Source organism: Carassius gibelio, chromosome A8 (genome assembly GCF_023724105.1).
Source record: "Carassius gibelio isolate Cgi1373 ecotype wild population from Czech Republic chromosome A8, carGib1.2-hapl.c, whole genome shotgun sequence".
Classification (NCBI taxonomy): domain Eukaryota; kingdom Metazoa; phylum Chordata; class Actinopteri; order Cypriniformes; family Cyprinidae; genus Carassius; species Carassius gibelio.
This window is the reverse complement of record NC_068378.1, coordinates 3,726,409-3,752,771: the sequence shown is the minus strand read 5'-3', so window position 1 is coordinate 3,752,771 and position 26,363 is coordinate 3,726,409. Positions and strand designations below refer to the sequence as shown.

The window sequence follows — 26,363 nt, the reverse complement described above, 5'->3', positions numbered from 1 at the left end:
CGATACTATTAGAGATAAAATTGTAATCATTCAGCCATCAGCTACAGTATCACATCAGACTGTGCACTATAGACCCCCTGAGGAACAGTTCCATTCATTTTAGGTTTAGGTCAGCGGATTGAATGTGACTCAGTAATAATAATAATAATAATAATAATTCTTTACATTTATATAGCGCTTTTCTAGACACTCGAAGCGCTTACATAGTCAAGGGGTATCTCCTCATCCACCACCAGTGCATCCACCTGGATGATGCGACGGCAGCCATAGTGCGCCAGAACGCCCACCACACACCAGCTTACTGATGGACAGAGTGATGAAGCCAATCAGCAGATATGGGGATTGTTAGGAGGCCATTATGGTCAGAGGCCAATGGGCGAATTTAGCCAGGATGCCGAGGTCACACCTCTACTCTTTACGAAAGACATCCTGGGATTTTTAATGACCACAGAGAGTCAGGACCTCGGTTTAACGTCTCATCCGAAGGACGGTGCTTGTTGACAGTATAGTGTCCCCATCACTTCACTGGGGCGCTAGGACCCACACAGACCACAGGGTGAGCACCCCCTGCTGGCCTCACTAGCACCTCTTCCAGCAGCAACCTAGTTTTCTCAGGAGGTCTCCCATCCAGGTACTGACCAGGCTCAGCCCTGCTTAGCTTCAGTAGGCAACCGGTCTTGGCCTCCAGGGTGATATGGCTGCCGGCAATAGTGGTGCTCTATGCTGGTAGGGATTAGTAAAATGGCAGATCAAACACTTCCGGTGGCTTCACTGCCTGTTTGCAGTTTAGATCGTGATGAGCGATCCAGTCATATAAAGATCAGTGGTCCCAACCATTATGCATCGACTTCATAAGATGAGGAGAATCTCACTAAGCCTGTCAAGAAAAGACAAATTTAACATGGGGAGTCTATAGGACTGACTCCCTTTTGGAGCCAGCCTCAAGCGGCCAGTTGATGAATTGCAGTTTTAGTCACTTCACTAGTTGGCTTCACTAGAGAGAGCATGAGGTTGCCACTTGGTGGATCCATGATACTTAAGGCAATCAGATTTGAACTTATCAATCAACCAATCATAACCCACTGAGAGCATATCACCCTGTCAACAAACTGGGCACATCAGTTGACAGACACACACAAACACATGTTTGCTTTACTGTACTAGTAAGGATGTCTCATAGAATTCCTTTTTATATATTTATATATATATATATATATATATATATTAGTGCTGTCAATCGATAAAAAAAAATTAACTAATTAATCGCACCATTTTTTAAAATTAATCGCGATTAATCGCAATTAAAAGACTGAAACTTTTTGGATATGTAAATGTAAAATGTAAATAATTAATGTAAACTCAAGACAAAGAAACTATTTAAATTCAAAATATGATTGTTTATTGGAATTTTTGTTTAACTTGTAACACAGATTTTCTCATGTAAACAACATACCTGCAATAAACCATCAATATCCTCCAAATTAACTGTTGGCTTGAAAGCCATATTTATTACAGAAATAAAAACACAGGCATGTAAGTACCATTTGAATTTCAAAACAATCAATGCCAATAAAAAACAAAAATGATTTCCATGTTGAATTCTAAGTGGACTGCAAAAAAATTCCAAAGTATAGTCATTGCCAGTGCTTTAAGTGGGCCGGTACGCACCGGTACTCAGTACCGCCACTTCCAAATATAGCTCTTGAGCGTACCGCCACCTCTCCGTGCGCCCAGAACGTGCTTGTAGCGTACCGGTACGCTCATTTGGACTGATCTGTTTTAATAGAGGTTTTAATCTTTTACCTGCACTGCCGATTTTCAGAGCGCCCTTCACAATGCAAGCTTCCTAATTCATCCCACCCAGAGCAGAAACTACATTACCCATTCACCCTTAAGTTATACAAGTGAATAGCGCATGTGTTGCTTTCCCACTGTTAAGTGTCAACAACTCATCGTGGCCGGAGAAGGTGTGTGAAACTCGTTATGAGTTATACTAAAGCAAAATCTTGAGTATTTATTGTCTGATAAACATTAAAAACTGTCTGCGGAGGTTGAGTCGTCCTGCAGCCCCCTCTGGCTGTTCATTGGCTGCAGCATCTTTTTTCTAAGTTTTTAAACAAATACCGTAGACGGCAAGGCACAAATTTAGATATTCATTTATCTAATTAATCTATAGCCTATGCACAAAGACAATATGATATTTTTGTTCCCTTTTTGTTTTAAAGCTTGATGAAGAGAGAGAGCGCAAGTTGCTGCAGCTGAGGAGGACAGTGATGCACGCGTACAGGAGTGATTGACAGTTCGCGGCACTGTGTACAAAAAATACTCCGCTACACAATTATTTCGTTATTTTCGTTTAAGCTTATTAACGTTAGCGTTACAGAAAGGTCTGATTTACGCACTGTTACAGTCATTGTTTTTTTTTTTTTTTAAACAATGACATTTGAGTTCATGATTTTAATGTTGCTGTTTCTTGTGGCAGACTAAATGAAGAGTAATGTTTCTTGTGGCAGACTGAAGAGTAATCCGGCAGAGTTTTATACTGAAACTTTCCGTCTAAAAGTCCTTCCTTGGTCTTATCCATATTTCTTTGCACGCTGAACACACAGGCCACAACTGGAAATAAAAAAAACTGCAACCGCGTTAATTGCGTTATTTTTTTTAACGCGTTAAATATTTCAAATTAATCGAATGCGTTAACGCGCTAATTTTGACAGCACTAATATATATATATATATATATATATATATATATATATATATATATATATATGGTTAATTATATTTTATATCACATAACCCAGCAGTTCTTAATTCCATCCCCCTCCTCTGCACATTTTGCATGTCTCTCTTTTAACACACCTGATCCAGATAATCAGCTCATTAGAAGAGAGCTCCGTGCATGAACTGTGTTCCAATTTACATGGTCCCTACACAGTGTTCATTTCTCCCTACTCCCTGATCAGGGGAAATATTTTGAAGTTTAAGTCACTTCAGAATATAAATTCATGGAATTGGACAAGTGTGTTATCATTAGGGTTGGGTATCATTTGAACTTTATCGATTCCGATTCTGCTTATCGATTCCAATTCTTATCGATTCCTAGTTTTGATTCCAATAAGATAAAAAATCCAATATAAAAAAAATAAATAAGTCCAACATTTAGATGTCAAACTTGTATTCTGCTTAGAAAGCATTCTGTTTCAGCTGAATGACATGAGCAAAAATCAGCAGCCTACAAAACACTGCAAGAGAAATTTTGTCTGTTTTTACCGTAGCAATGATATTCTAATAATATGTAATTAAAAATATATATATTATATCCAATTATAATACCATAGCAAAAACAACTAGATTCAAATTAATTCCAAATATTAAAGTGTTAAAGACAAGTAAATAGTAAGTAATAAGATATGAACAAACAAATCAATTAGTAATATCAAATAAATACAACTAAACAGGTACAGAAACTGTAATTAAAAGTTTAAAAACACTGCATAGTTTTCTTTTTCTGAGTAAAATAAAGATGAATCAATTAAAGTTATTAAATACATTCAGTCAAGATCAGTGAATGATTTTCGTTTCTTTCTTTGATTAACATTAAAGGCAGCGCATTTATTAAGCTGATGTCTCTTTAAGCAAAAATACTGTACATGTGTGTTTTCTTTCTCATCTGTTTACGTTCAGGGTAGACAAAACGGCTGTGTTTATGATGATATACTGATGTAGTTTTCTGTATATTGGTAGACAAATATGAAAGAAGTCAGTTTCTAAATCTTTGGCGCCGATACAGGATGGCTGCCTCCGTGACGTGCTCTGATGTTGTTTTTGTGTTATTGTTAGTTTGTCCTGTCTTTAGTTATATTCCTGCAATCAGTTTCACCAGGGACGAATTGCTGGACATTCGGCAACACATATCTCCCGATATATCACCCAATTGTTCACCGGTTTTCGACTATTCTGATGTTTTGCTGGACATTCTTGTCGGCGGAGCGGCTGCACTGATCACACGCTTCAAGAGGAGGCGCAGACGGGGGAAATAGAGCTGGCGCGCTCGTGAGACTCAGAAAACGCGGATTTCGAACGTCGTTGCCTAGCATCCATCTGGCAAATCTCCGCTCTCTACCCAACAAAATGGACGAACTGCTTCTCCTCTCTCGGACAAATAAGGATTTCTCACACTCTGCTGCTCTGTGTTTCACGGAAACTTGGCTGAATGACGCCATACCGGACAACGCGCTCCATCTGCCGGACTTTCAGCTGTTCAGAGCGGACCACGACGCAGAATCAACGGGGAAATCGCATGGCGACTGGACATGCTTTTACATCAGTGAACGGTGGTGTACAGATGTAACTGTGTTAAAGAAGATGCTCTGCTCAGATCTCAAAACACTCTTCATTAACTGCAAGCTGTTCTATTCGCAGCGGGAGTTTCATTCGTTCATTCTGGTGAGTGTTTACATCCCTCTGCAAGCGAATGTGAGCTCAGCTTTACAGAAACTCGCTGAGCAGATCATAGAGACAGAACAACAACACCCGGACTCTGTTTTAATCATTCTTGGGGACTTTAATAAAGCCAATCTCTCCCGTGAACTGCCAAAATACAGAAAGCATGTTACATGTCCCACAAGAGACAGTAATATAATGGAACACTGTTACATCACAATAAAGGATGCATATCACTCTGTTCCACAAGCAGCTTTGGGACGTTCTGATCACCTTCTGGTTCATCTTATACCGACCTACAGTCAGAAACTAAACATCAGCTAAATCTGTATTAAGGACTGTAAAAAGATGGACTAATGAAGCAGAGCAGGATTTACAATCTTGTTTTGTGAAGGCAAAGTGGCAAAGAGGAATTATTCTGGTAAAATAAGGACTCAGTTTACTTTCAACGACTCCATATCAGTGTGGAAAAGTCTAAAGAAGATCACCAATTACAGGACACCACCCCCCAGTTCTGTGGAGAATCAACGACTGGCAGACGATCTGAACAAGTTTTACTGCAGGTTTGAACGAACACCCATCACCTGCCCTGAACGCCTCCCCACACAACTGTTCACACCACTCACAACTCCTGCAACCCATCCTGTACACCTCTCCAAACAACTGTTCACACCATTAACAACTCCTGCAACCCACCCTATACACATCTCCAATCAAGCGCTCTCACCATTCACACCTCCTGCATCCCCCCTCTCCCCCACACCTGCAATTCAGATCAGCAAGGATTCGGTGCGCCAGGTCTTCCGGAAGCAGAAAAGGAAAAAAGCACCAGGCCCAGATTGTGTTACACCAGCTTGTCTGAAATCCTGTGCTGACCAGCTGGCCCCCATCTTCACAAAGATCTTCAACAGATCGCTGGAGCTGTGCGAAGTCCCTTCATGCCTCAAACACTCCACCATCATCCCCATCCCAAAGAAATCCAAAATTACAGTACTAAATGACTACAGGCCTGTGGTTCTAACGTCTGTGGTCATGAAGTCATTTGAAAAACTGGTGCTGGCCAACCTGAAGGACATCATTGGACCCTTGCTGGATCCTCTTCAGTTTGCCTAGAGAGCAAACAGGTCTGTTGACGATGCAGTAAACATTGGACTGCATTATGTTCTGCAACACCTAAGCCCCTTTCACACTGCAATTCCAGCAAATACAGGGGTAAAGTGTTCCTGCAATTGTTCCCTGGTCGTTGATTTTGCACTTTCACACTACCAGTGATGACCCAGGATATGTGCATGCTGTCACACACAACCCTTGAAGATCCCGTAACGACACGTGACATCAGCGCGTGACGTGTAATGTATGAGTCGACAACGCTAGGCACGTTATACTTTCACTGAAGCAAGCGAACGATCTCGGCGTCAGAGCGGAAACTGATCTGTGCTTCATTACAGTTTGCACATATGTTTTCGTCGAGAACGTTGATCTTCCTTCAAAACAGCCGGTAAAAGAGTTCGCGATAACGCGTGTCATCACTTCGACACGGAATTAGATCTGGCTTTTGTTCACACAGCGTTCGTCCCGGGTCGAACCCTGCAATGTTACTAAGTCCCCGACCAGGGTTCAATTCGGTAATCAATCCCGGGACGTGGTTGCTTTCACACAGAAGGCGACCCGGCAATGTTCCGGAAATATTGCAGGTCCGACGTGCAGTGTGAAAGGGGCTCTAGACAGACTTATGTGAGGATCCTGTTTTTGGACTTCAGCTCGGCCTTTAACACGATCATCCCAAACCTCCTCCTGCCCAAACTAACTCAGCTCTCCATGCCCACCTCCGTCTGTCAGTAAATCAACAGCTTCCTGACAGACAGGCAGCAGCTAGTGAGGCTGGGAAAATACACATCCAGCACCCATACAATCAGCACCGGAGCTCCCCAGGGCTGTGTTCTCTCCCCACTGCTCTTCTCCCTGTACACCAACGATTGCACATCTAAGGACCTCTGTCAAGCTCCTGAAGTTTGCAGATGACACCACACTCATCGGCCTCATTCAGGACGGTGACGAGTCTGCTTACAGACAGGAGGTTAAAGAGCTGGCTGTTGGGTGCACTCTCAACAACCTGGAGCTTAACACACTCAAAACAGTGGAGATGACCGTGGACTTCAGTAGAAACCCCCCTGCACTCCCCCCACTCACCATCATGAACAGCACTGTGACTGCAGTGGAGTCATTCAGGTTCCTGGGCACCACTATCTCTCAGGACCTGAAGTGGGACATTCACATTGACTCCATTGTGAAAAAGGCCCAGCAGAGGTTGTACTTACTTCGCCAGCTGAGGAAGTTTAACCTGCCACAGGTGCTGCTGAAACAGTTCTACTCCACCATCATCGAATCCATCCTCTGCACTTCAGTAACTGTCTGGTTCAGCTCAGCTTCTAAATCTGACCTCAGAAGACTACAGAGGGTAGTCCGGACTGCTGAGCGAATCATCGCTTCAACCCTCCCGTCTATTCAAGAACTGTACTTATCCAGAGTGAGCAAAATGGCTGGCAAAATCACTCTGGACCCCTCACATCCAGCACACTCCCTCTTTGAACTGTTGCCATCTGGTCGACGCTACAGAGCACTGAGCATCAGAATGACCAGACACAAGAACAGTTTCTTCACTCAGGCAATCCGTCTAATGAACACTTGAAAAAAAAAATGTGGAACACACTACACTATTTATATTTATATAAGCATACACTTATTTATCACATACTTAGCGTACACTTAAATTTTTTGCACATAATATACCTGTACTTATATAATGCTCATTGTAATATACCTGCCATTCATTGTAAGTTTGTATATTTTCGTTCCTTATCTACCTATTTGTATTTTTTTTATTATTCCATTTTGTGTTTTTTTGTTCTGTCACTGTCATTATTTTGCACTGTGGAGCTTCTGTCACGAAAACAAATTCCTCGTATGTGTGAACATACCTGGCAATAAAGCTCATTCTGATTCTGATTCAGTGAAAATACACGGAACAGTCTGAAAACGGACCAGTGTTGACAATTTAGCCACTTTGTCGCTAGATTTAGCGACTTTTCAGACCCCCTAGTCTGAACCTAGACTTTTTAAGTTTAGCTATATTCCATTGAAAGACGTTGGCAACAATGGAACGTACACAAACCGGGAACCCGCAGCGTGACGGCCGACCGCTGCTCTCAGTGCACGCGCTTGCGCTTCATGTGCGCTGCACACAAACAGGGCGCAAATTCTTTCCATTCCTGCAGTTAATAGTTTTTAATCAAATTGAAATGCTAACACAGGACTCGTAAAGCAGAATCGAAATGCACGTGCCTTATTGAATACCCGGTTCTTGAAAATTTGGAACCAGTTCTAAAATGGAACCGGTTTTCGATACCCAACCATAGTTATCATATAACTCTGTAAATAAAAACAATTGAAAATACACATCTCGCAGTCTTCAATACACTTTGAATGGAACGTATACGTTCCAATATCCTGTGATGTCCACTTTGCACGGCACCTATGTTCAAATAGAACAAATGTCTGAAGCCATAAGAAAAACATACAAAATGTGCAAAATGGGGCGCAAGGTCTGGAATTGAGATACACTGGCTAAACCCAACCTCTTCCACTCAACGCTAAATAAAAAATGTTATTTGGCTGATTTGTAAACTAGTAGGGTATGGCTTACCATTCAGTGCTCAACAGGTTACACTAATTAGTGAGGACATTTCGGACCTCACAGGTATAAAACGTGTACACACACATACGAATACAAATCTAAATCAATTCACACATGCATGACAATTTGCATATACAGACTTGACATTCGTATGTGTCATGAATCTAAAAAAAAAATCACCTTTTGTGCATACTTTTAATTTTTGTGAAGTGTTTTGCTTTTGTAAAACATTTGAACCTCATATTTAAGTCACAATAGTCAAAATAGTAATATAATTTTTCCACAGGCAATACTCTAGTTTACAAATAAAACTATGTATAAAATCAACTAGGAAAAAATGCATTCTCAATTCAGCATCTTTTTTTTTTTTAATTGAGGCAATGGATATGGAATCAGAGTACTATAGAAAGTGAGTAAGAAAAAGAATAGGAAGTAGTAACAAAAGTGTTTTTGTGATTCCAATGTTTTGATCATAGATTAGGTCAAGTGTTTAGAAATTTTTTGTATACAATTTTAAAACAAATACACAGTTATTATGTTTTAGCTGGTACTTTACTATGTTAAGTGGCCATTTTCTGGCCTTTGTATCAGAATCCAGGATTATGAGTGGAGATTTACTTTGTTTTTCTTTTCTTTCTTTTTTCTTTTTTCTTTTATTTTTGTTGCTGTTGTAGCCTTTCAAGACTTATTGAGACCAAATGACATACATATTCTGTATACTACATGAAAAATAAGGATTTTATACTGTCATTCATCAAATGACCCTGCATAAAAAATTCAGTTTCTTTAAATCATTAAATATGACCTGGTGACATGTTATTGAAAACTTTTGCTGAGCCATACATTACTTGACATAATGTTCACAGTGGGCCCGCCAGTTTTAAAATAAATTGTTTCTATGCCTTTCCATTAAATGTTGGAACAACAATTGGAGCTATCCGAACTCAGATGTGATTGTAATTTCTGTAAAATTGAAAATCCCAAATATTCAGTGCCAAAAGTTGAGTTTGTACTTAATACTTAATTTACAAATGAAGCACGCACTCCCTAATAAATTTGTCCCTGTTTTTTCATTGGTAGCAGTGATATCGTTTCAATTATTTCCATCATCTTTTAATGTTTTTCTTCCATTGCAGGAGATCCAGGCCACCTGGTATGAGAAACTTCATGAGTGGGAAGATGCTCTGGTCGCCTACGATAAAAAAATCGACATGAACAAAGATGATCCGGAGCTTATTCTGGGTCGCATGAGATGTCTGGAAGCACTAGGGGAATGGTAAGCACCTATATCATAAGTTGTCAGTTTCTGGAAGTGTGCAGACTAATTCTTGCATTGCATACATGATTTGTTAATTTATGTATTATGCTTCAGGATGAATTTACCAAATATATGTTTGAGATGCTGTCAACTGTTTGATGTTATTGGTTACTATTTATTTGTTACTGATTCATTTTAGAGTTAGTTTTTACCAAACGTAAGGTTTTTATATTTTTACCAAACGTAAGGTTTAGAACGTTGCTTTTGTGTGTGTGTGTGTGTGTGTGTGTGACAAATGCTTAATATTATCAAGAAAACTATTTCTGATGGAAATAATCCATGCACCCCACAAACTGTAAAATATTCCAAAGAAAATGGAATCCTATAATTCATTATTCACTGTGAAAGTCATTTCTCCTGTGTAATATATTCCTCTTAATTCAGGATCAGAAGTAGGATAGAATGTGACTGAGTGAGTAAAAGCAGAGATTGGTTGCATATGTGTGCTCACACCGTCCCTTTGTGCCCTCGTAGAATCTAACAGTGCATTTAATATTTGAATTTTTTTTCTTTACTTTTGAAAGGAAAATCTTACTGATTTCTGTAATAGTCAATTTCTTGGAAGCATGAGGAAGAGTTTGTGTCGCAGAGTTATTGAGGGGTGACTTCCTGGATTTGTAAAAATGGAAATGGGAAATGAAGGGATATCAATGAAAAAAGGCAACAAATTACTTCATAAATGGTCCTAAGCTTGTTTGGCAGTGCAACACCCTGAGTTGAATATATTATATAGGCTATTTAAAGTTAACATTAATCTTACAACATTATGCAATTATTATTTTTTATTGAAGTACAATGATTGAAAGTGGGGGGACAAACTTGAATTTTTTTCTGTAATACATGTTGGCCACAATTATTTGGAAGAAATTATTATGTTATTCTTAGTAGAATATATTATTAGTAAAATATTTCACATTCAAGATATATTCACATTCATATTTACAATTTTTTTAGCAGACCAGGGTGACTATAACTTATAACATTATGGTTGAACCACTGTTGGCAGATGGACTATTCTGATGATGTTTTTCATACTTTTCTGGACCATGACAGTATAATTTAGTGGGCAGTCTATGGGACAGTCACAAGCCTCCCGGTTTTCATCCAAAATATCTTAAATTGTATTCCAAACTCTAACAAAGCTTTTACGGGTTTGGAACGACATGGGGGTAAGTGATAAATGACAAAATTTTCATTTTGGGGTTAAGTATCCCTTTAAGCAAGAATCAAGAACAGCGAAAAAAGTTCAGTCAGATGTCTCAAAATCAATTGGATATGTGATAGATGAAGAAGAAAAAATTCTTCTTTAGAACGTAAAATAAGATACAAAGAAGAACATTATTGTACAGACAAGACAGGACCCAATTAAGTTTAATTGAATGGATGAGAATAAAAAAATATTTAAAAAAAACTCTTAAAAATTTTATGAGAAGTGTCAAACAAATCAAGAATCACATTTCTCAATGCAAAATTATAAAGAATTAGGTATTTCATCAACTACCACACATAACATTTTGAAAAAAATTCAGGGAATCCAGAGAAATCTCAGTACATGTAGGGCAAGGTAGGAAACCTCATTTAAATGTGTTTTAAAGGCATTGCATGAGAAAACCATGATGTGGTGTTATATATTGCCAATTGGGCTCAGGAGTACTTTGATAAACCACTGTCATCCAACATAGTCTGCCACTATACTGTTGAGCAGCTGAAGTCTTGGGAGAGACAAAAGTTTTGATTGCAAAACTTTAACAATTAGTATCCTCAATTCCCATCAATTAAACATTTTAAATAAAAGGAAGGTTGATGTGATGCACTGTTAAAAATGCCTCTGTTCCAGCTATTTTTGGAGTGTGTTGCAGCCATAAAAATGTATTTAGATTTACAAAATACAATGATTTTTTTTTAGGGAAAACATTCCCTGAACATCTCTTCTTTGTACTTTTTGTCAATTAAGTAAATGTTAAAGAGAATCAACAATTTTCATATTTTAGATTTTATTGCATTTTATAAAACATCTTAACTTTTTCTAGTCAGGGGTTGATTATATGGCCATTTTATTGTAATGCGATTTTATTCTTATTCGGACACTCTGTACTGTAAAAAGCTCTTGTACTGTATGTAGGTTTAAAGTGTGTGAATGCATTACTCTTGCGTAATTACCCTTAAGTATCCACACTGCAGACCAGTCCACCTCTAAACCTGTACTTCATGTAGTGCTGTTAAGTTGTTTGGGGGGGGACGGCGGGGGTTCAGATTTCCCATTAACATTCCATTCCAATGAGTGATAGACCGTCCTTGTATAAAGGTAACAGAGCCTTTTTTCCTGTCTCGCTTTTAATGTACGTCTTTGTGTTTTAGGCCTGTCTGCAGCCAGGAACCTTGTATTTTGCAAGACCTCATAAGTAATGTTTTTTCCAGGTGGCTGGGAAATTGCTTCATTTGTTCCAGATCCCACCCCTTCTCCTGAAACCCATATGAGCAGTGTCTCATAGGGCTAATCATGGGGCCCCTTTTTTCACAACCCCCAGCAATAACATACATGGTTTGCTTGTGTCTGTGCCAGCACTGTTAGCCTCAAAGGGACCCTTTTTTTTTAAAGGTGCACTAAGACGTGATATGATGTCATGGCTTTTTGCAGTTTTATCACAGCCAGAGCTGTTGCAAGTTTTTTGGAAAAAGCTCTCGCTGTCCATTTTTGGTCTGTATGAACTGAAAGATGGAGTGTTTTTTTTTTTGCCAGAGCAAGGGGCAGCTGTGGCCTAATGGTTAGAGACTTGGACCAGTTAACCGAAGGTTGCCGGTTCGAGTCTCAGTGCTGGCAAGAGTTGTAGGTGGGAGGGTGTGAATGGACAGCGCTCTCTTCCACTCTCAGTACCCATGGCTGAAGTGTCCTTGAGCAAGGCACTGAATCCCCAGTTGCTCCCCAGGCGCTGGATATATAGCTGCCCACTGCTCCGGGTGTGTGCTCACTGTGTGTCCACTTCTCAATACTGTGTGTGTGCACTTGGATGGGTTAAATGCAGAGCATCAATTCTGAGTATGTGTTACCATACTTGGCAAATGTCACGACTTCCACTGTCACTTTCAAATCCTGAACTCTCATTGTTGTGGGCAGTGCACGCAAAGAAGTGTTGAATCCTAATGCACACAATAATGCTGTTTATTTGTATATTCAATCATATACAGGCCTGAAGAACATATTCAGATACCAGAATACATTGCATAAGATTTTGATGTGACTTAAAATAGGTCATAACTAAAAATATTCTGTAATATTTAATTGTACAGATAAGAATAAGGTCTCGTATGAAACTGCAAAGGCTCTACTTTCATTGCCTCTAGTCATGAAAGCAACAAAACATTATAGGAACATACAATGTGCTTTTGTAAAATAAAGAAAGCAAACCGAGTGCGTTCTCCGCCGTCTCAGTTAAATACTCTATTAAAATAATCTGTATGAAACCAACGCAAGCATCAAGTTTTCCCTTCTCAACTCATTATCTCTGTAACGCAGTTTGTAGACATTGGAAGAAGGAGGCGGGAACCGGCGGACATTTAAATGAAACTTTAATAATCAAATAGAACACAAAACAGCACGACAGCTGGACGGCGCGACACTCCTCTGCCGCCCGGCAGCAGTCCCCTGATCCCTGCTCCTCCCCATTCTGGTGGACGGCAGCAGGCTCAAGCCTCCTGGTGAACGGCATTGACTCCTCCACTCCCTTGTAATTTAACGCAGTCTGTAGTCACGGGAAGAAGGAGGCGGGAACCAGCAGACATTTAAATGAAACTAATAATTAAATAAACACAAAACACGCGACAGCCCCTCACGGAAAACTGCCACGCACAAAACGCAAAATAAAATCCAGACCTGGTCCTCTCTCGTCCTTCACAGCCGTAACTCATCTTTTGTATACTTCCGGAGCTCCTCTGTGGGACTAGAGGTGCAGGTGTCGCTCATTTCCAATTACTCCACAGGCCTCGGCCCGTTCTCACGACTCTCAGCCCTGCCCCATTCGTCACAATCTCTGATGCACTCAAGCCCATATGTCAATCTTGTTCTTAACAGCTGAACAGTTTAACAGCATAACAGCTGAAAAAAATTTTATTGAAGCAAAAAAAAAGCTTTGGAAGCACTCCATAATTACCACCATAATTCTTAAATTGAAGAGGTTTCGAACAACCAGGATGGAGCAATCGTGTGAGAAGGGCCTTAGAAAGAGAGGTGACCAAAACATGATTTGGTCTTTCTTGTTAAGCTTCAGTTTCTCTCAAGTTTCTCTCATCTCTACATTTAATCTCTTTTGGTTGAGCTCTAGAAATCATATTTGGAAATGAAAAAAACTCGTTAGTTTTCATCTTCTTTGAGAAAATGTTAATTGTGTATTTTCCCTTGTCTTGTATAAGTGGGTCCTCCATTTATGTTGAATACCTGTTTGTTGTCTAAGGGAGAAGGCCAGTCTTGTTTTGTTCAGTTCGACCTAGGTTTTTTCTTGATACTGAGTTAAGTTTTGCTTTGCTGATTAGTCTAACTAGATTATTTGTTGGAAGAAATGTATTGAATTTGTATTCTTTATTTGTGGCTATTTTAGGAATTGTATTGGTCACAATGAAACTCTTTTTTTTTGTCAGAAGTAAATAAGCTTCAGTGTGGACCAGACTTTAATCCCAATAGTTAAAAGTTTGGCTATGTGAGATGGTTATGTCTTTCTCTCCCTCAATCTCTTTCTCTTTCCTTCCCTCTGTCAGGGGTCAGCTGCACCAGCAGTGCTGTGAGGAATGGACTTTGGTCAGCGAGGAGACTCAAGCCAAGATGGCCCGCATGGCAGCGGCTGCAGCATGGGGATTAGGTGAGGCGAGAGGGAAAAAAAACATCCCTCTTCTATAGGACAGGGATGCAAACTGCTCAGCTTTTGAGTGTTCACTGTCATGGATTTTGGATTTTGAACAAAAATAGAGTTTTTGTTTGAGGCAGGTTTGTTGTGCAGACATAAAACATTATTGATATCCGTCGGCAACTGTAACCATAATGTTGTAATATGGATCATAATTCCTTTGTTTACGTTTACGTTCTTCAGCTACAGAACTGTTTGTGTCTGTTATGGAAAAACTCATGCTCAGAAACTGCATCTTGGTAGTAAAAAAACGGCATGGTTTTGCAGTGTACAGTCTCACAGAATGAGACGATCCACCAAAAAAAAGTGAATGAAAGATAGGGGAAAGATCATATAATACTGCGTCATCAGGTACTTCACTTCATATGTTTTGGGAGTGTCCTATTGTCAGTAATCTGTGGACAAATGCAAACATTGTTTTATACTCTTTTCTACAAATTGATTTCATGGTTAAGCCAAGTTTATTAGGGATGCACCGGTTGACTGGCCATAAATCGGAACCGGACGGTTTTTGCTTAAAATAGGACGGTAATCGGACTGTTTTCGGTCTTTTTTTTTTTTCGGACGATTTTTCCAGAAGTGCGTCCGCATGCACAGACTACATTGTAATCATTTGCTATCATGTCATTTGTATGAAAGTACTGAGTACTGAGGAACAGACAGCAGGAAGCGCAAAAGAAGAACAAAATAAGAGCCCCTTTCCTGCACTCACTGAAGTTGCGTTCTGTACCTGCACAAGCAGCAGTGAAGGGTTCAGTGAAAGGGATGTTCAGATCAACTTCTCGTGTGTTGGATGAAAAATGAAACGGACTAAACAGTGAAAAACTGAAATACTTTTTTTTTTTTTTGTAAAATAGAACTTGCATACATGTTTGAAAAGCCAGAAGTAAACGTCAGTTCTGTATAGGATTATTTTTATTTTACCTTAAAATTACATGGACTTAATTTGATTTAAAAAATACTGGCTGTAGCACACTGAAAAAAAGTTTTCCATTCATCCAATTAAAAAAATGTAGGGTAATGACTAGGGGTGTAACGATTCACTCGTTTTCTCGATGTATCGAGTACAAACCCTGTCGATTCATATGCATCGATCTTGAAACATGATTTTTGAATCGTGAATCGCCCGATCTTGAACAGCAATCGATTCAAAATGCTAAGAATCGAATGAATCGCGATTTCTATAGCGATTCAATGCTTTCACAATGTATACACATTAAATTACTACACGCACGAATTAATGGAGACCTTGAAGAGTGTTCGTGAATCGTGCCTCTTATCTGTCCTTCACGCGCTCCACTGTTTACCGCCTGAGACTGTCACAGGATTGCGCTCGCGCTCCGTTCGTCCCTGACGCAGTCGACGTGTGATCTATAGGACTCGTGGCCAGTGCCGGAGCCGTCGACAGCTGTATTTATTGCATGGACGGAGCAGAAATGTAAGTGTCTAAATCATTCGCACAGATCCATTGATAAATGTTTTTAAACAATGCGGATGAACCGAATATAAGAAGGAAACTTTTAAAATTAACCACAGCATTAACAACGACCTTGAAATAAGAGCGCGAGATTTATCTGATAATCAGATGCATGAAAGTAGCGTTTGTTTCAGTAGCAAACAGACATCTGGCGTTTTCTCTCAGAATCATTCGCTGATGGAGAGGAAAAGTTAAAATAGAGATGAAGACGTTTTCACACTGAAAGAGAAGCGATCTCGCTCTCATAGACGTGCCAAGCTATATCTGCAGGTATACATAAGCAGAATGAACTGATGAAAAAAAAAAACACAAACAATTTATGAATGATGCAGTGCTAATTGACATTTATTACAGTACAGAAACTATAAAGTATATTTTCTACCTTATTCTGTGCAGAAAATTTAAATAATTGCTACTTAAATGTAGCCTAGTATATAAATATCATAAAATTGCCATTAGGAAAAAAATATAAATTACAAATGATCGATTATTGTCCAGCAGTGTATTTGATTTATTACAGCTAATTAAAAGTAATTAAAAAAGAAGATAATTCCTTGTAAATAATTATAATAATAATAATAATAATAATTATTATTATTATTATTATTATTATTATTATTATATAGGCTACATACATAAAATGATTGTATTTGACATTTCTGTCACTTCTGAAATTATAGCTACGCCCCTGGTGTGACAAAATGTTAGCTTATACATAATACTCTTTTAGCTGTTTTTTTTTTAAAACTTGGCTTACATACATTTTTACGTATGCCAGGTCGCATCATTAAACTAGCATTTAACAATGGACAAAAGTTTTTTTTTTGTTTTTTTTTAACCTATGGTTCTCTAACCATAAATGCTACTGTAATTTGCCCCCTGACTAAGCATTTAAAGAATTTAGTAGAAGCATTTAAATAATCCCTTAAATGCACTTAAAGAATGCAGAATCGAATCGTTATAATCGAATCGAATCGAATTTAATTGTGAATCGAATCGAATTGAATCGTTATAAATTTGCAAAAATCGTTCTTGAATCGAATCGAAAACCTATGAATCATAATCGAATTGAATCGCTGCCTTGCCAAAGATTCACAGCCCTAGTAATGACTCTTATTGGAATATGTAAATTGATTATATGTCTGTAGTTGTTTTTGCATTTTATCCTGAATGGATGTTAAGTTGTTATTTGTTATATATAAAAGATAATAAAAAGTTGATCACTATATATATATATATATATATATATATATATATATATATATATATATATATATATATATATATATATATATATTATAATATTATATATATATATATATATTATATTATATTTGTTTATAATTTTTTCTTTGTTTGTTTGTCAGGCCACTGGGACAGTATGGAAGAGTATACTTGCATGATCCCACGAGACACCCATGATGGAGCCTTTTACAGGGCAGTGCTTGCTTTACATCAGGATCTCTTCTCATTGGCTCAACAGGTACTGCATAATAAACAACTTAAGAGAGTTATTAAATAAACAGTATATAAACTGCCTCTCACCTCATTTATCATTCTCTAAAAATGTCTAACTCACATGGAAGGAACATCCAGAAAGAAGAAAGATGATGATTGCAACAGTTGCCGTGGTGCATTGTCTCACAGGAATTATGTAATACTGGTCAAAGACTACCCTCAATCCGCACGTCAAATAACTTGGCTGACATATGGTCACTGCGGTGATGCAGTGTTTCTTTTTCCTAAACAAGCGTGACTGTGAGCATGTGTGAGAGAGAGAGAGAGAGAGAGAGAGAGAGAGAGATGAGCTCATACACTTAGAGAACATCACAGTCACACCCATTTATTCTGTATTCACCATTATTATCCTGTCTATCCCACCTGTTCCATTACTCGAGAGGATTTTGTGACTAAGGTTACTTAAATTAAACGGTAACATCATAAGTCCGGTTTAAAGCTGGAAAGGAAAGTAGCCATTGATAAAATGAGATCAATCTGTTACTTCTGGTCAAAGGTAATTTTGGTTACCCAGGAAACTCATTACATTGATCCCTAAATCTCTTGTAATTTTTTTGTGTCGGTCTTTGTCAGTTCTAAAAAAAAAAAGGTTTAAAGGGGTCAATAATTACTAGAGGTCGACCGATTGGTTTTGCCGATTAATCGGCCCCGATAGTTGATTGCTGGAGCAACCAGTTATCTGCAAAGATCCATGCTGAAATTTTTCGGGTTGCGTTAGTTGCTGGAGCGTCTGAGAAGGCTCTGTTTTCATTATACAGTGCAAGATTGGCCTCTAGTGGCGGAATTGACTAACAACATGTGCTATTTGTTTACACACGAGATGTTGCAAGCTAAACAAGGCGGGAAACTTCAGACCCGGAATTAAATGCAGCTGACAGAAAATCCTGCCCTGCCACTGAGCGCCATTGACATATTTTTCTGTTAAATTACATTATATTCGCCCGAATTGTTGTTAATGTACATAATGAATGGTATATTGAGCATTTTCATTGAAACGTTTATCTTTCTGTGGCTCTAAAAAAGTCTGTATGCTTCATTAATAGAGCTATAATATAGATCACTCTTTTACGTTTGCTCCGCTTTTTTAAACACCGAACTTCAATCTTATCTATGCCTTATTGTTCATTCTTGAAGTAAACTTTTGTCCATTTGGTGAATTAATAAACTGCTTTAGACCGCTGCTCAAGTTGAATGTAATACGTCCGGAGTGTGTGTGATACGGGTTAGTTCTCCTAGACTCAGCGCTGCTCTTCTATTTTGATTAGATAATCATTAAGTGTTCAAGAATAGAAGCAGTTAAAGTGTGAGACTATAAATTGTGCTGGTATAATTGAATGACCCTATGATTACCATGATGCTGAATTCACAGTTTAATGTGGAATATCAAGGCATTGGTCAAATTTTTTATGAGGTAATCACAAGTAGGTCATCATTACACTTAAATGAAATCGTGATATGGATTAGTATCTTTAACTATTAAGCCGCAAAAGTCGATTTAAATATGAATCCTGCATGTTCTGAGTGTCTCTGTTAATGAATGGTGCAGACGCAAGGTTTAATTTATTACACATATACTGAACCAAGTGTAAAAATAAAAGCCTATTTTTTTCAGAAGAATGTACATAGCCTACTACTACTACTACAATGAAACAAACATTATTTTTTAAGGGATAATCACACAACAATTCTTCCATATTTTAATTTTAATAGTAAATAAAAAGTTTGCTTAATTTTCAGTAATTAAAAAATAAATGAAAAAAAATTATAATAATTAAGTTGTTTTATGCATTCAAATAATAGAATTTGGTAACAATAAAAAATATGGTTATATTTCTTATGGCCCTTAACAAAATTTTTGTTAAACTTTTATTAAATTGATGCTAAATGTATAAGTTTCATGATTTTAAATAATTAGACTTTTGATTAATAAACATTAATTATAACTATTAAAAAGGTGTGGAGAAAAATTAAAATGGAAAAAAAAACTGAATCCAGAAAAATTCTAATGGAAAAATAAATGGAATTTAGGAAAAAATTTAACTGATAAATGTTTTCTGAGGTACCCTTATAATGGTGTTATGATTTTTACTTAATGTCACAATTTACACATAAAAGGCCATTATCTATCTACCCAGATTTTCGACCTCTGACTTAACTACTCTATGTAAAAGGGTTGATTTAATTGTAAATGTCCACTGCCATGATTGAGCAACATCTTTACATATTAAATATATATTACATGTGGAACTCTTTTGAAAATGTTTTCTTTGTATTTACTGTAACATCAAGTAATATCAAGGATGATATAGGTCCAGATTTCTGTGCAGTTGGTCAGCATCGTACTGTAGTGTACTGTAGGCTTTTATCCACCAAAATGCAGATCATCATCCAACAACTGTTAAATAAAAATGTGATTTGGGGAGGCTTTACTATTTTGATAACAATCCATGTAATCCATGCTGACAAGTCTCTAGGTCAAGTGAGTCAAGTTATATTCATTTATATAGGGCTTTGTTCAATACAGATTGTGTCAAAGCAGCTTCAGAATAATAAACTGGAAAAACAGCATCAGCTTTGCAAAGTTCTTCAGTTTCAGGAAACAATCCTTTCAGTTATAATTACAACTTAATTTTGAAATGAAGCTGCACTTAGTGATTTTTTTTGGGTCTAAGCACCAATAGGTCTTTGAAGACCTATATGACTGTCATAGATCTTTCCAAATATATTGTGTTTGTACTCAAAAGCAGGGCCTTCACTAGTGAGGAGAAAGGTGATGACGATTATAGGGGCCTATGGTTGTAGGGTGGAGGAGGCAATTTAAACCGCCTGCCCAAGGCCAGCATGAACAATTCTCAGGGTAGTTGACTAAAATCACTGAAAAGCTTATAATTTGCATGTGTTTTTAAGCCTTGCCTATTTGAACATTCAAGGGATTTTAAAGCATTGTAGCACAAGAAGATGCGAAAGAACTCAACTGAGTACTCATTGAACTAAGTTTTCTTTCATGTGTTCTTACATTCAAACTAACAAAAAAACCTTGCCAATTTAAACATGCAAGCAAAAACAATGTGAAAGAGCTTAGTTCAGCACCCGTTCGCTATGTTCTGTACAGCGCGCACACAGAGAGCTTTGGTTTTGGTTCTTTTTGTGCTTGAACAGACAAATACATATAAAAATATGTTGAAATACCCATCTTGACGAGTATCCTCGAAACACTGTTGGTTTTGTCTTAAGTGAACATAAACTTCTGAGAAAAAAATTTACTAGCTGCTGTCACTTTTTTTTTATGTTAATCCAAGAAAGAAAAAATAGAGCTTAGCTTAGTAGGAACACATTGTGACTGATAATACCAAGTTACCATACAAGTTAATGTTTTTAAACATAATACTTAATACAATTTATATAGTATAGTAAATACACTGGATAAAATCCTTCGGAAAGGGATTTTAGTGTGAATGGGAGGCTGAAATCCTGTTGATAGAGTTTGCTGTAGAATTCTAGATTATTGATGGGTGTCTGTGGTCTTTCCTAGTTGTTTAGGTCTGTTTTTTATTCTGTGCAGTTTTGGCTTTGCTTAAAGAGATCTGTATGTGTGTGTTTACATGTCTATGTGAGCAAGAAAGCAGTAGAATGAAAGCATGTTTTCCATATGTAATTCAGTGGTAAAAACATACAAATTATCTGTTTGTTTATTTAATTATTTATTTATTTATTTATTGTATATCATAGTTTTCTTGGTCAGTGTCTCTTTGGTTTTTGGATTTTTTGCTTTAGTTTGCTATAAGGTCCTTTGAATTAACCAAAATAATTTTAAATTACTATAATGTAGTCAACAGACATGGAACATTTTATAGATGTGTGTTCATTGAAAAATAGTTACAACCATAATCAAGCATTCAGCAACACTATGGTATAATGTGTGTTCATGTGATTTCAGTGCATTGACAAAGCCAGAGACCTACTGGATGCTGAGCTCACCGCCATGGCTGGAGAAAGTTACAGCAGAGCATATGGGGTAAGAGCATATACTTCAGTCTCAATATGGAAGACTGGCCCAAGTCTGACACAAGTAATGAAAACCTTTTCTTTGTCTTGTTCTTTGAGTAATTGCGGTTCAGCATGTGAGCTAAAGAGAGACCATTTCAGGAGAGACTATTACATAATAAGACCAAACCCTTGTCTCTGTATTGCATTATTCCAGCTTGCATAAGGTTTTAATTAACACATGCACACACACATATACTCTGACATTGAGTGAGAAAATTGTTTTTTATGGATCTAATCTTTTCTTTCTTCAGTTGCACTGTTTTAATTTAAGATGATTTGAATGTTTATAGAGTGCATACGAAAGTATATATAGTCAAGGCACTTCAAGGGGAGTAAGGGTCTTTTTCATTCTGTTCATCTTTCTCTCTCATAGGCCATGGTGTCTTGTCAGATGCTGTCTGAGTTAGAGGAGGTGATCCAGTATAAACTGGTTCCTGAGAGGAGGGACATTATAAGGGAAACGTGGTGGGAGAGGCTTCAGGTAACAGCACTGTTTTTCACTCCACACATACCAAGTTAAAAGGAGTATTCAGGGATCTATATGTATGTCTATATAATAAAAGTTAAATTAATTAAAAAATTATTTTTGCACATGTATATTTTTAACCGCCTCACTAAATGTTGCCATATAAACAGTAAGTCAGAAGCAATGCATTAATTCCAAGTTTCACAAAGGAAGGATTCATCAGACTGATGTGTTGCTTTATCAGTAATCCTGTCTTGACATGAGCCGCGTTTCCACCACAGGAACTTTACCCAGGAACTAGGGTCTTTGGGCTGGTACTTGGTGTGTTTCCACTGCAGGAAGTTAGTACTTTTTCAAAGTTCTGGAACTTTTGGGGGCAGGACTTGGGCACTAAACATGCTGATTGGTTGAGTTCACGCAGCATTGTTTCGCCGAGTTCGGAGACGTGAGCTCCACGTGATCAGTGGGAGCTCAGGGATCATTTATCCGCCGAGAGAAGTCTCTTCTAGGCTCGACCTTCTGATATGGGGTCAACGGGTCTTGGGGGAAAATAGTTCCTGGGGAAAAAAGTTCCTGGTACGAATGTTCCGGTTAATTTCGATGGGAACGCGGCAATGGTTGACATTATGTGTGAAAACATTTTGTGGTTGGCTTGACATCAGCTCAGCAGGGTGTCTTGACATAGTGTGTAGGCTTGTGTTTCTTTTATATGCTCAGCTAGTGCCACCGGGGAAAAACAAACATTTAACAGTGAGAAATAATGCTGCCAACATGCAGACATTTCCATTCATAAAGGAAGGTGTGAAAGTGCAGAACTGATATATTGTTGACAAGTAAATGTTAGTCAGCAGTCAATTGGTCAACTTTAGTTCAGGAGAATTACACTCAGAACTCAGAATAGTGTGATTTGATGAGTTATGTACAGTCAGTTTTTCATCCATATCCGCTTTCAGGTTTATTCAACCCTGTTATGTGTAGACGTAGCTTATTCTGGCTAAGGACTGCCCACTTTGTAATCTTAAACTAATTCATACTTTTGCCAAAAGTCAGTAGTCTATGATAATAACTAGACGCCTAATTCAGTCTTCATCTTTTTGTCGACACATTTTCTCAAATTAATGGCTAACATACTATTGTTTATAGCTGTTAGCTGCTCAGTTTCTTGCCAATAATGTAAAAAAACTTCATAGAGTCTAATGTTACCAACCAGAACTTCAGCATAGTCAGTGCTGAGTAGATAACTTGCAAATTGTAGTCTGTTATTGATTTACAAATTACACAACAAAAAATTTTGTTTGTGACATAATTTATAGATTACTAATTTCAGGTAATGTATTCTACTGTTTAATTACTTCTAGAAAACTGTTTACCTAAACCATTTGTCAAATATATATATAGTTTACCATATTGAAATAAAATAATTATAATAATACTAAAATAACAGAGAAATGCATTAAAGAGCCAGTAAGATGAAAATTCTAAGCTTCCTATCACTGTTTATAAGTCCTGTACATTAGCTTTAAATCCATCCAAGGTTAAAAAACATTGTCATTTTGTCAAAATATCATTTTAAAATGACCTCAATTCTCAGAGATCCCCAAACGGTTCGCACGAAGCTGTTCAAAAGATTCAGTTTCTTTAAACCCCACCTTTCGGTAGCATACTGTGTTCTGATTGGTCAACTAACATAGTTTTGATTGGTTGTTCCACACACAACTTCACTGTAAACTATGCGTTAGCATCTGTTTGGGGTGAATTATGTCTTATTATTATTCCTCTCATCACGAAGCAAACAGTAAAATAAAAAACTTGAACAGTCTCGCTGCTTTTTCTTCTGTGGGTGTATTCAAGCCGCGGTCACATTACATATAACGAAGGGCGACATGAAATAGACATCGCATTGTTTTCATATGGATTACTTTATCACAGAATGTCGGTTTTTGGCAGCACTTGTTTAGTTTTAAAGTAGACATATCAAGCTTTCTATAGATATCTCTCTCATGTCTCTTCACGGAGTATTCACCGAGTTACAGTTCATTTTAATGACGTGTTTGTAAAAGACAAAGGCTGCAGACAGCACACATACGGATAAGACGCTCGGGAGAAAACAAACACATAACTTCATAATCATACTTCGCGTTGTGATTCGGAGATGCTCGTTGGTCTAAATAAAATTGGTAATGAACCCTCTTTTATGGCCAAACGCTTTTGATTTTGAGTACAAATCCCGCCTTGTACTCAAAGAGATTAGAAAAGCAGTCATCAGTGAAAGGGATTTGTTGTACTGCTCTGGTATTGTGGTAAAACTGAATTTTAGCCATTGGTTATTCTGATCTTCATTCTTTGGCAGTGAAAATAAAACAAACTTGCCTTTACAATTAAAAACACACTGTCTCCTCGACATGATGCTATCACACCATGATGCTATGACCCATAATCTGGGTAGATAGATAATGGCCTTTTATGTGTAAATTATGTAAATGCTAAAAATGTGTCTTGTCTTTTCTTCAGGGTTGTCAGCGTATTGTCGAGGACTGGCAGAGGATCTTGATGGTGCGGTCCCTAGTCATTAGTCCACATGAGGACATGAGAACGTGGTTGAAGTATGCTAGCCTCTGTGGAAAAAGTGGAAGACTAGTAAGAACAACACTGTTATCTTCAATAGCAAGCTTAACACTGAACTCATGTAACACACTGAATATCATTTGCATCGCATCATTTCACAGAAGGAAAAACTCTTGTGGAAGTTTTAAATATCTTCCAGAATGTGGCAAAACGTATAGAATGGAGAAACATCCATAAACAATGAAAAGTTAAAGCAATAAACCTAAAGAAAACATTGTTTACAGTGATTTAGAACTGCTAAGGGGTGTTGGAAATGCACAATGTGGAGTTATAAAGATCATAAAGGCATAAATTTAAAAATCTAAATTTCCCTGTTTGTTTGACATATAAGAGGTCATCTCATTATAAATGCAGTGTACGTTTCAAAAAGGAGCTTTTATGGAAACCAAGCTACCAAAACAACTCTTTTTACTTCCTCCCCTTTATTGTTTAATAGAAATTAATGCATCAATGTAAAACTGCCTATCAGCCAGTGCCTGCTTCTTCATCATCACCTCTTCGACCCCAGGCACTGCTGTGTTAAGGATAGACTAGGATCATTTTAGGTCTCGGGTTCAAACACTGAAGATGTTCTGCCTGTGATCTCCAGACAAGCAACTTTATTTATTTGGGTGAATCTTAGTGACATTTAGATCGCTAAATATTGACACTGAATTATGTGCACTTTTTTTCTTTTCTTTTTTTTTTTTAGCTGGTCCAGTTGAAGTCTTAATTATTTATGATTGTGTAGAAAATCATTTTGAATGTGTAGTTGCAATCATTTTCTCAAAAACAAGTTTTTATGACAGCTGCCATTTCATGTCGCTGAATTACATTTGGTTTACAGATGTCTGCCATTTTATTTACATTGTGACAACAGTTTGAAGACATAATCATCAGAATCTTTATGTACTCCTTAGGCACTAGCCCATAAAACCCTCGTTCTACTGCTGGGTGTGGATCCCTCCAAACAGCTCGACCATCCCCTGCCCACCGCCCACCCTCATGTCACCTACGCTTATATGAAGTACATTTGGAAGAGCACTCGCAAGGTAAACACTCACTTCAGTTGCTCTTGAAAACAAGTGATTCCCTTCGCAGTGCCCCCGGGATTTCCATTCTAGTACAGTGAAGTACTGAATCTTTCTGCTTGTATGTGCAAAAAAATGAAAATGGTCTGCAATATCTGGAGGAAGCCATCCATTAGGAGGAAGCATTCCCATTCATCTTAAAAGAAGTTGTTTATCTGACACGTATATTCCTGGAAATATATGACTTGCATGATCCAATTTTGGTTCATTGGCACTCAGTTCTACAGCCAAGTGGTTTTGTGCTAAATCAACTGAGCCATAAATGACATAGACTAATCACATTAAAGTCAAAGGAAAATTACATCATGACAGCATTCATTTGCATTTTCAATGATGAAAATTTTATTTTAATATAAATATTTAGTTTACTTTTGCTTGCAAGAATTAGGCCTGCGGGCCCCTTGTTGCATAATGTGTACTGACCCCAGAGCCCCCTTTCGCACAACACAGGAAGTCCTGTAAAACATCTACTGACCACTAGGGCTCCAGGTCCTTTTACTGTAAAGACTAGGGAATCATAACAATGAACACTTAAACAATGCCAATCAGATGAGATGAAGCAGCTCAGTTTAGATCTTTTTGAAATGCTGTGATTGTTAATATTTTTTTTCATATTATGCAAGATGTCACCTTTTCCTTAAGAGTATTTCACAAATGGACATTATACACTATTACATAGTACACTATATTATGTCCAACTCCCATATAGGTTTATCCGAATGCAAACATTACAAATGTAAGTAATACCAGGAAGTCAGTCTTTCCCTCTTGTTAACTTTAAATTGCATTGGTTAGCAAAATTTTTAAG

At 37.7% G+C, this 26,363-nt stretch overlaps 1 protein-coding gene across 1 annotated transcript in view; it reads left to right on the top strand.

Moving 5' to 3' along the window:
• mtor (mechanistic target of rapamycin kinase) overlaps positions 1–26,363 on the top strand; it is a 157,762-nt gene that overhangs the window by 73,293 nt on the left and 58,106 nt on the right. Inside the window, exons 30-36 of the mRNA XM_052603534.1 lie at positions 9,276–9,415; positions 14,207–14,307; positions 17,197–17,312; positions 21,285–21,362; positions 21,768–21,875; positions 24,372–24,497; positions 25,385–25,516. Coding sequence (XP_052459494.1) covers positions 9,276–9,415; positions 14,207–14,307; positions 17,197–17,312; positions 21,285–21,362; positions 21,768–21,875; positions 24,372–24,497; positions 25,385–25,516 — 801 coding nt within the window. The remainder of the gene's footprint in view (positions 1–9,275; positions 9,416–14,206; positions 14,308–17,196; positions 17,313–21,284; positions 21,363–21,767; positions 21,876–24,371; positions 24,498–25,384; positions 25,517–26,363) is intronic.